Source organism: Lycorma delicatula, chromosome 8 (assembly GCF_047948215.1).
Source record: "Lycorma delicatula isolate Av1 chromosome 8, ASM4794821v1, whole genome shotgun sequence".
Taxonomy (NCBI): domain Eukaryota; kingdom Metazoa; phylum Arthropoda; class Insecta; order Hemiptera; family Fulgoridae; genus Lycorma; species Lycorma delicatula.
The window spans coordinates 101,145,111-101,157,539 of record NC_134462.1 but is presented as its reverse complement, the minus strand read 5'-3'; the positions used below and the strand labels follow the sequence as shown (position 1 = coordinate 101,157,539).

The 12,429-nt window shown below is 27.2% G+C and overlaps 1 protein-coding gene across 1 annotated transcript in view; it reads left to right on the top strand.

The window, feature by feature from the left end:
* The window catches only part of bma (SCY1-like protein bma), an 823,269-nt gene that overhangs the window by 786,249 nt on the left and 24,591 nt on the right, over positions 1 to 12,429 (top strand). The window contains exon 13 of the mRNA XM_075374176.1: positions 3,841 to 4,094. Coding sequence (XP_075230291.1) covers positions 3,841 to 4,094 — 254 coding nt within the window. The remainder of the gene's footprint in view (positions 1 to 3,840; positions 4,095 to 12,429) is intronic.

The following is a 12,429-nucleotide window of genomic DNA, read 5'->3' as shown; positions in this document are numbered from 1 at the left end:
AGTATTATAGTCTAATTCATAAATGCTTAATTTTTATAAAATAAAGGAAATACTTCAGTTTGATGCTGATGTTCTGCAATCAGTTATAAACACCCAAGTATTATTGTGTTATTACAATCTCTTACATTATAATTTTCTGATCCATATTTATTATGATCCTGAAAATGTTATAGATTAAAATACTTATTTTAAACCGTTTTATCCACAAAATTTTGTGGATTTATTTTCTCCTTTTTACTTATTAATATTCTTACCATTTGAAAGATTATAAGATCCTTGTAAATGATTCAGAATTCATAATTGAGTAAGTCAAAAGTGTTTTTTTCTATTTGCTTTAAGATCACATGAAAATTAGTATCAAGAAAATTCTTTGGCTGTACTGTAATCAATCCTTAGCTTATAAATTCTCTTATGATACCTGCAAGGAATATCTTGATGTCTTCTTCCCTATAATATAAGTTGGTGCTTATTTTTTTTCTTTTTTAATGGTCTGATACTATAATATATTAAAATAAAATACTAAGGCAGGTGGCTACAAAATGGCAGTTCACAGCTCTAGAATACATGTATCATGCTGTTCTAATATGATAAATGTATAAACATGCCTGAAACAACAGTATTAGATTTATAAATTTAGCATCAATCTACATATTTTTTTTTATAAATACCTTTTTCAACAACTTTTAATTAAAAGTTAAGTCATAATAATTAAAAATATATAAAAATCTACAATAAATTTTTATAGGACAAAATATTCTCTCCATTTCCTGCAGCACAGTTTTTTTTATTGTTCATTTAATGTTGTAACTTTATTTTCTGAAGAAAATAAGTAAACGTTAAAAAAGCACTTCTGCAATTGTTTTTGACTACAAACTAATTTTAAAAGAGAAATTTGATCTCAAAGTTAAACATAGCATATAAGATTTTAAAGCACTGGGGAGCCAGCCACACCTTCAATTTGATGATGAGGTGCTAATCAAATTTATGCTATAGGAGGAATAGTTAAAAACTACATGCTTGAACCGCTCAGATAAAAAGCCTTTGGATGCCCAAACCTACAAAGGCATCTGATGAGGTATACAGAATAACACCCTTTCTTGAGCACCACATACTGCATTTTGGATTAACTTCTATATAACCCTTCTCAAAATTTAAAAAAATTCTTTTGAAAGTTTACAAGTGATTAAACAACATTTATTGTGCAAGACTTGTTCAACTTTTTGAGTTTTTCATTCATAACTGAATAATGTTGTATCTCTTCTTGCAATGCACATACACCCATCTCAAATCTTCTGGAATTAATTTATCACAATGTGTCACTCATAATGTTATTACAATAAATATAACAAGTCTATTGATGGATCTTATTTTGAGTGTCCAGCTTACAAAAAACCCAAATTACATCATGCATCTTACAGCTGATGGGAGCAACATATGTTCCATGTTTCGCTTAACCAACAATGAACAGAATAGTCAGAAGTCAGGCATGTAATGAATGAAGTTATAGATTGCTGGTGGCTACTGTACATGAATTTTGTTACAGCCATAACCGGTTTAATTTTAACAGCCAAACAGGATCAGATTTTTGTAGCTCTCGTGTAATAATTTAACAGGTTTCACATGACAGTTGCAAACATTGATATGGAAGTTTGCAGTCATACTTTTTTTATGAGTTACAGAGATAAACAAACCCCTTCTCTATAATGATAAGTCTGACATTTATGCTCTAACCAATCTTTTTCAACTGCTTAAAAAACTGTGTAAAGAGAAGGAAAAATTTAATATAGTACTGCATATGTTGCAAAAGATTTATATTTTAAGTAAAAAAATTCATAGCACACCTTTAAACACTACAAACTTTTACATGTAAGTGACTTGGAAAACAAAATTCCTTATTTCAAAGGTCAGAACAAATTTTTTTACAAAAATTTCTTATTATGTTCTAGTTATGTGGTACAAAATGTACTTTTATTATTTTCTATTTTAGTGTTTATTATTTGTGTGGTTTAATTCTACAGTCATCTCTATCTTTTGTTAATTATTTCCATCTTTTGTTACATTCTTCAATTTTTTTTTCATAAATTCTAAATTAGCTCATGGTCGCTGACACCAGAGTAATATGCTCCATTTATAATCATGAATTACTTTCTTATCACAGCAAAACTTCACTAATTTGGACTTCATACTTGTGAGCCTACCCAATCTGAATTAAAGGTGTTTTTTTAACTATTAGAATAGAAAAAATTGTATAATAAAATAATTTAAAACTATAAAATTTTGGAACAGCAAACTGAACCAAATTTAACAATAATGTATAATTTATTTCAATACTTTTTCAGTCACTTTTGTGACCACCTTCAGCAACTTAATTTTCTTTGGTGTCACTGAAAATTGTCACAAAAGCGGCCAAAAAATGTTGTAATTAAGTAATTAAAATATTGTATTTAGAAAATTTGGTTCAGCTTGTTTTTACAAAAACTTATTGTTTTGAATAATTTTCGGTACTGACTGCCATGTGGACAAAAAAATATTTTAAAAAATCATATTATTTAAAATTTTAATTAAAGAAAATTAAAAATTGGATGTTTTTAAGTTGATATTATTTATAAAGCAAAATTTTTATGGAAAATATTAGATAACAAAATGTTAATTATATATCTGAAATATATTAAACATCTGCATATAATTGAAAACTTATCAAAAAGAAACAGTTTACTATTCAAATTTTAAAATGTTTATGAGATTTCAAGGTTACTAACTTTAAAGAATATTCTTTTACTCAATCGTTTGTGCCTTCATGATATAAATTATGGGATGAGATTAATAATTTGTGGAAAAAAGGGCTGAAAATATTTTTGCCAATTTTTTTTTACCATTTTTTTTTCTAATTATTTTTTTTATATCTTAGTTAAAATATGTTTGATTGTAAAATCAATCGGGTTTGTGAATTATTAAGTAAAATTAGTTTCTTCAGCACATTACCTTTTTGGTATCTTGAATATAGCAGTCACTTCAGCTAGTAATACCATCACTCAATTGACCACAAGGATTACTCAGAATAAAAACTATTTACAGGAACATCGTTACTCTAAAAACACTCATTAACTTTAAACGGTCCTTTTTGAGTCTCAGGTTTTTATATTTCATAACAATAAGAGTTATAAACAGACATGTAAAGGAACAAATAAGTACCCCTTTCTGTAACAAAACACTGCATTTATATGCATTGTCTTTATTCGCTAGCAGGAAATTTTAATACCTACTCAGCTCCTGTAGGTTGAACTCTTTTTTTATAGCTGAATTATTTTAGTAACAGTATTAGATATTGTATAACTTTGTTTTAAAAGTCTTCTTAAACCATTCCAAATTATCATGAAATCAAAAACAGTGAAATCCAAATCAGTATAGTTTTACTGTGTTTTACTTTTAGTATTACTGCAGTTTCTATCTAATATAAAAAGACTTTTTAATATAATTTAATATTTTATGCTGAGTTAATAATAAGACTTTAGTATTCTTATCAATGTATTTATACATGTTATTTTGTAATAAAGTTTAAAACTTATATAAATGTAAATTTGTGTGTTTGTTTTTACAAATACGCATAAATATATGTGAGCACTTGCATGTGTGTTTTTTGTTTGCATCTCAGTATGTGTTGCACGTACTGTGCACGTAACACATCTAAAAGAAACCGAAAAAGATGTCTCATCAAGAAGATAACAACACTGAAGATCAAAATAGTACTTCCATCCCGGTTTTCAAGACTATCAGGCATTTATAGATGTGGTGTTAAGTGTTGTGTACGTGTTATTTTTGGAGTATTAATATTTATTACAGATTCTGGAATGTTAGGAGGCTGGTGGTTTGGAGCGTCACCTTCATCACCTGATAGCAACTTCTTGCGTGTTCACAACGCATTTCCTAATCGCCGTTTATCCGACAACACATTGATGACACCAAAGATAAGGATTGCACCATCCTGCGCATCTTCCCCTGGAGGAACACCTGGGGGTGGTCTTCCTATACGCAGGCATTCAAGCATTGGACCTCAGGAACGTCGTGGTTCAACTATTAACTTATCCCCTCCAACCGTAAGTATATTTATACAAATAATTACAAGTATGTAGCTGTAATAAGACAATGTATGATTAAATGTTTCATCTTAGCTAACATTTCTAATACAAGTAAACAGAGATAATCTATGAAAATTATTGAAATTATTTTTTTCATTGAAAATAGAAATAATTATATGACATTTACACTCAAAAAAATGTAATAATATACTTTTAATTAAATCAATATTTCATTATAGTAAATCGTTTTGAATATTTTTACCATTGCCCATATCTGACAAACATATATTATTCTCTGTATAATTTTAGACCAGTAGTCTCAACCTTTATGAAATAAAGGGCTACATGGCTGAATCTGATGGTGATACGGGCTGCTAGCAAATGATTTATGTAAATATGGACCATATACAATAATATACCACTACATGAGAGTAAACGTGTATTTTTGTATATGTTTTTATAAGAGTGCAATGGGTCTGCCACACTGAAAGTTATATGTAATGTTTTATGTATAATTTTGATTGAATTTTTCAAGGAAACCAATTGAATAGCAATTATCAAATATTACATTTTAAATTTATTTCAATATTGATACAAATTACAAATAATTAAAATTTATAAACTAAACAAGATGAATTAATTAACTTTTAAAAGCTAAATAAGTTCATACAATTATCAGTGAAAGTTTTCATGAGTTTAATGGGATACTTGAAACTGTTTTCTCTTCTCTAATTTCTCAATATCACCTTTGATGTTGGAAGAAGAAATTCTAAGGGTGTTCTCTAACTGTGAATCAGATAAACAATTTCTCACTTTTGATTTTACATACCTCATTTTAAAAAAAAACTGCTCAGGATGTATATGGTTCAATGAAATGAAGCTACAAACAAAGCATTGTTTCAAATTACTGTGAATTTGTCTTCATCGACATACTGCGAATAAAAATCCAGTAGCCCAGTATTTTTAAACTTCTCTTGCAAATCCATATTGAATTGCAATTCAATTAGTTCCATTTGCATATCGGTGGGAGTTTTCTCAACTTCAAATGGTGTAGAAAAAAATCAGGAACAAATGTTCATTTGATTTGACATCTTGGAGCCTAACACTAAAGTCAGACTTCAAAGAAAAAATGGCAACCATATATTTCTCTTTATTGGTAACTTCACAGAGAACCATTGTAGGGAAGTGTGAAAAATCAGTTTTTTTAACTGAAGTTTCCATAAACATAGCTTCATTTCAAATGCTTCTATTTGGTCAAGTAGGTTATGGACCAAACTGTTTCTGCCTTGAAGACGTAAGTTCAAATCACAGAGGTGAATGGAAATGTCAATGAGAAAACTTAAATCAGCCATCCACTCTGGATTATTGAACTGATGAAACATTTCTCTTTTATTGTTCATGAACTGAGAAATTTCATCTTTAAGATCGAACACTCTCTTAAGAAATTTTTCTGTGCTGAGCCAACAAACTTCTGTGTAGTAGAGTACATCCCCATACTGTGGGTCCACATCACTGAGGAAAGATTGAAATTACCTGTGGTTCAATTGTTGAAATTGAATGAAATTAACGATGTGTATAATGTCTTTCATTTCTTCCTTAAAAGAAATATTTTTCACACACAGTTGTTCTTGATGTAGAATACAGTGATACTGCATTAACAGCATGTTCCACAAGAATTTGCAAAATGAACCAATATCAAACTCCTTCATTACAGATATAATTAGCAAACAAACAGGTTTTTCTTTTATCTCAACAAAGAAATACAGATCTGTCTATTTGTCGTTAAACAACCATATTTCATCAGAAATCTTCTGTTTCTTGCTGGAGCATGTGGCCATTGCAAAAATTATAAATCACAAAATAACAATATGTACACAAAAATAATGTAATACTGAAATAGTCATCAGGGACACCAAAACAAACTAAATTGAGAACTAAACAAAGACAAACAATGAATGTAAGTAGGTATTAGGACTAGAGCGTCTACAGTGGTGGGGATACCAGTAAATCAGTTCTGTCAGTTTTACTCAACACAAATTCCCAGCACATGGTTGTAGCAAACATACACTAAAGACAAAGTGTCAGAGTGATCATCGAATATGTATGTATGTAAACATTTGTCTTAAGAATGAAATCAGCATCAGTTTTAAATTAACTAGTTTTTAAACACTGCTTAGCTCTTCTTGGTAAATCTTTCAGCAGTTAAAAATACAATTTAAAGTTAAAAGTCAAGCAACAAATATTTAATCCAAAATCGCGCTGCAGACCAAACAAATTCACATGGCAGGCTGCATGCAAGCCACAGGTTAAAGATGGCCACAGGTTCAAGACTATTTTAAAGTATAATCATGAAAATAATATTATCTATTTGCCAAAAAAGAAAATTTCTTACCCCAGTCCAGAGTCTGTAGAAGGCATGAATCCCAGGGCTCCAGCTTCTGCTTTCCCATCTTGACATCATCTGTGTCACAAGCTCACCTAGTCATATAGGTAAAACCACAAAGACAACATTGTTTAATGCTAGCTACATCCAACCTTTGTGTACAATTTAATATGATACTAGATATTTGTATCTATCTCACAACTGTACATAATAATAAAGTTCTTGATTTAGAAATTACTTAATTTTTATTTATTTCAAGCTGTAATAATGACTGGGGTGAAAAAGTTTTTAATTAATTTTATTTAACATTCATTAAAACACCAAAAATTAATTTCAAAGATTATCTCTGTTTTAATTTGTTTACTAATTTTGTTTGTTAAATTTTGTTTAATTCCTGTTTTAATTTGTTTACTAATTTGTTTAATATAAAATGTTCATTTTTTTCTTAAGCAGATCGTACTATCAGTTCTCAAAAGTACTTTTTCTGGAGTTGTCAGAAGAAATTTCACTTCCTATCATTTTTTTTAAGTTAAACAAACAGTTCCAAGTACTAAATCACAAGCAATTTTATTATTTACTAGGATTTTATTTTCACAGTTAATTTTCAAATCCAATAAAAAATTTATAAATATCCAATAATCAGAACCTAAATTTTTTAGTACTTTTTATACTTTTAATTATATTTATTTTTGGTTCCAATGCTAGTGATTTTTAGAATATGTATTGTAATACATATAATTTTATTTAAATTTTTTACATGTTACATAAAAGCATTTGTATGTTAAAGTAGTCATTTTAGATGTATCAGATTTTATATGATGAATATATACAGTATTTAAGAAGACTGTTTGCAGGAATTATAATATTGATTTCTAATTTTTAAACACTTTTCAGTCTTTAAAAACTGAAAGACTTTTTTTTAATAATATAATTTTATAAATTTTGATAAATTTTCTTGACAAAAAGTCAATAACATCTATGATAATACATGATAATGCCATCTGTGGATACAGATAATAGTAATATTATACTCAGTAAAACAATGAGTGGTAACTGTGTCACCATATGACTTGATAGTTCCGCAATACTTCAGATAATTACTTTCTGAAATAAACAAGAATGTTAAGTATAGTAAAAGAAACATAATTACAACATTATACAGAAAACAAATGACTAAAATAAGTATGTGAAACAATTCATTTTATAGAAATCATCATTATCTTGGAAAAAATCAGTGAAAATTTATGTAAGGCACATCTTCACTTGCTTCCGTTGAAATGATTAAAATGAGTATTGATCCAATTCTGTAATATATTGTATTCTGTGGTCAAATCAAGTAACAAGCTTGTGGTTGCATAATCAAATATTTTTATATAAATCAGAATACACTCATTCAATATATTCGCATGATGAATTGAGTGCTATAAAAAATATAATTCTTTTTTTTAAATCTTTTTAATTTTCAAGAGCACAAAACAATATTACTAACATTCAGCTTTCAAGAAGTCCTCCACAAGTATTGAAATAACCAGTTTTTTTCATTTATTTATTTAACTATTTCAAAGTTAGAAATAAATATTTTTACTTAAAAATGTGAAAAAAGAAATGATCATTTTGGTTACTACTTTTCAATAAAAAGGAATTATTTTAACATAAAGATCCAAAATATCTGTGTAATTCAAAAAAGCATGAAAATTCTGCATCATTCAGTAATAAACTAGGATTATAACTGAAATAATAGTTATAAATAGGACTATAACATAAATTCAGATGTTTTTTCTTATGAATAAATACAAAAATTTTATAAAAAAAGGTATTACCTTTTTTATTATTAATGTCTATGGCCCTCAAAAAAAAGTATGTAACTTGGTAAAACAAAGTATATTGTAAAAGTAAATGAGAGTCAAATAATTAACCTCATTAATTAATTAAGCAATTAAAAGTTAATCAGAATGTGCTGTGAAAGGCTTTTTGAAATTAATTTCAGTTGAATTGGTTTGGAAATAAAACTGCCAAAGTACTCCACACTGTTTCTTAGAGGTTAATGACAATCACAGACAGTCAAGGCCACTTAAAATGAACTTTTTAGAAATTATCATAAATTCAACTAATTAAAAAATAATATTTCAGAAAGAATACAAATCAATTGTACACAGTAAATAAAGATTTTTATTTATTGCAATTATTTTTTAATCTGTAGGTAATAACAATGACCAGAACATAACTTAACATAAACATGTAGCAAAGCAACCATATCACTGTAAGACTATTGTTTCAAGCACAACATAATCAAAATTACTGCAGCACCTACTTTGTTTGATTTAATATTACATTTGTCGGGTTATAAATACAGGAATATTTTTTCTGATGATACATAAGAGTGCTGTATATACATCATATCATAAGCGAGTCCAAAAATAAAAAATAACTGCTTCATAATTTACCTGGCTGGTTCAGGGAAATCAGATTAATATCACAAAATACACAATTAATTATAAAATCAGACATGAAAGTGATTAAAATACATATTAATAATTTAAAATCTAAATGAAAAAATATGCAAATATTGATATAAAAATAATAGTAAATAGTGAGTAAAAAAATAGAGTGATAAATAGTAAACATAAATAAAATGAATAACAATTCAGATGTTAATGAAAATTATTTGAAAACATATTTATGAATTCATTAAACTAATATGCTGAAAAGTCACGTTTTTTTTTTTCTTTAAATTAATATTATGTAAAAATTATAGACACAGTAATTTTGTTTCTGATAAAGAAAATCTTTTAATTTTAGTTCAAATTAATTGGTAGGAAGTCCTTTCATTTGGATTGGTAATTAATTGAAAATGGTAACAAAAACATAATAAAGTACTTTTTTAAAAGCCAAGGTATTGTGTTAAATTATAAGAAAACAGTCCTGCTCTCTGGTTGTGATAGAGGTGGATATTGTTACTTTTTAAGAATAAATTAACCTTTTTTTTTTAACAAAAGGTTGCACATTCAATATAAACACTTAGATAAATTAAATTTGTTTATTGTACTATGTATAAGTTTACATATCCCATGTTTATGGGTACTAAACATTTGTATATCGAAGGTCTTTTATTAGGCTACCCTCAAGGGATAATAATGAGAAGAAACAACACAAATAAGTAGCAGTGCAGATGTGTCTTAATATTATGATTTTTAATACTGACAATATGGTACATTTGTTGTGTGTGTGTGTGTGTCAAATTTTATTTTAGCTCTGAAAAATGTTTTTAGTGTAATATTAATTTTTACTCAGTTTTTTTTAATTTAAAAAAATCTAAAATGACTACTAATCTTCAATAAAATTTATCTTACATATTCACAGGATCATCATTTTTTTTGATTATCAATGACATATTTGATTTGCTGTCATAATGAAAAGCAGATCAGGGAAACTAATTCCATTTTAATATTTTTTTACAAATGAGATTACTTTTGTTTTTAAGTAACATTAATAGTTCATGTGTTAAATTGTAATTTTCTAATGTTTTCATGATAATGCCTAAAAAAAGGTTCTCTACAAAATTTTAATGACATTCAATTTATATTCTTATGACATTGATAATCATAGTTTTTCTTAATCATGTATGTGTTTTTTTTTTATGTCATAGGTTTCATTTTAAAGTGTAATCATTACTTTTTAATTATTTTCATCATTTTATTGTTTTATTTTTCCATTTGATTTATTTTTATTAATAAATTTTTAGTTTGAAAAGTTAGAGATAATCATTTTTAAAATGAAAAAACAATAGGGATAATCCTAACAAATTAATATTCATTCAATGTTGAGATATTTTTATTGACTTTTTTTCTCAATATATGGTAATTTTTTCCTGCCTTAGGTACATTTAGTGTTATTAATTATTGAATAAAGTTGTTTACCCAAGATTTAAAAATTAGTCTAAATATTTTGCATAGTTACAACAAATATTTATTAATACACTATATATTTGACACAATTAGACTTTTCTTTTTTTTAAGAACACTAGACACTGATGAAATATGATCAGTTAACCCCTTCTGATTTCATAAAAGCAACCAAAAAAATCAATTTTGTTAAATTCCATCAATTTGTTTAGAATGATCAATATTTGAAAAATTGTTATGAAAACTCCACTACCTAATACTATTATTTATTAGTTCTCTACATTTTCTTATACCATACATTATTATACATGTTATTTATTTTTTTAGGTTATTACAAAATTTGAGTTTTTCACTTTTTGTTTACATTTTTTATCTGTTCACTTACTTTCTCATATTTTGAATCATATAATATTTATTTTATCATAAAAATTAACAGTTAATCGTTAAATAAAATTGTATTTCAGCTTAAAACTACATTTCACAAAATTATGTTCAATTCATACTGTTAGGATTTTGTTATTCACATCTTAGTACTAATACTGTACCTCATCATTAAGTTATGTTAGGTTCATATAAAGTTAATAATATATACAAACAAATAACTTAGCATTAATTATTGTAATTGCTTCTAAACCATTAGAAAGCATTTGTTTTATTCAATTTTTATTTTCTTATAAAACAATTATTTAGAATAAAAAGTAATTTTTTTATTAGATTAATATTAATATTAATATTAAAATAGTATTTTTTTTATTATTATAATTACTTGTTTCATTTTTTAAAACAGATCAGGAGCATTTTGTTTTTTAAAGCTCCCATTTATCTTAAAAAAGGCTGCAATAAAGTAGCTATGTTCTAATAGCTACAACACAGTTGGTATAATTGTTCATTACATTAAATTTCTAATTATAATGTTATACAAATTTTTTTTTGTCTTCAGTTATTTGACTGGTTTGATGCAGTTCTCCAAGATTCCCTCTCTAGTGCTAGTCGTTTCATTTCAGTATACCCCCTACATCCTACATCCCTAACAATTTGTTTAACATATTCCAAACGTTGCCTGCCTGCACAATTGTTTCCTTCTACCTGTCCCTCCAATGTTAAAGTGACTATTCCAGGATGCCTTAATATGTGGCCTATAAGTCTGTCTCTTCTTTTAACTATATTTTTCCAAATGCTTCTTTCTTCATTTATTTGCCAAAGCATCTCTTCATTTGTCACTTTATCCACCCATCTGATTTTTAACATTCTCCTATAGCACCACATTTCAAAAGCTTCTAATCTTTTCTTCTCAGGTACTCCGATTGTCCAAGTTTCACTTCCATATAAAGCTACGCTCCAAACATATACTTTCAAAAATCTTTTCCTGATGTTTAAATTAGTTTTTATGTAAACAAGTTATATTTCTGATTGACGGCTCATTTCGCTTATGCTATTCGGCACTATATATCGCTCCTGCTTCGTCCATCTTTAGTAATTCTACTTCCCAAATAACAAAATTCTTCTACCTCCATAATCTTTTCTCTTTCAACTTTTACATTCAGTGGTCCATCTTTGTTATTTCTACTACATTTCATTACTTTCATTTTGTTTGTTTATTTTCATGCGGTAGTTCTTGCGTAGGACTTCATCCATGCCATTCATTGTTCCTTCTTCTAAATCCTTTTTACTCTCAGCTAGAATTACTATATACCCAATCAGCAAATCGTAGCATCTTTATCTTTTCACCTTGTACTGTTACTCTGGATCTAAATTGTTCTTTAACATCATTAACTGCTTGTTCTATGTAAAGATTAAAAAGTAATGGTGATAGGAAACATCCTTGTCAGATTTGCTTTCTTATTACGGCTTCTTTCTTATGTTCTTCAGTTATTACTGTTGCTGTTTGGTTCCTGTAAGTGTTAGCAATCATTCTTCTATCTCTGTATTTGAACCCTAATTTTCTTAAAATGCTGAACATTTTATTCCAGTCTATTTTATCGTATGCCTTTTCTAGGTCTATAAATGCCAAGTATGTTGGTTTGTTTTTCTTTAATCTTCCTTCTACTATTAATCTCAGCCCTAAAAT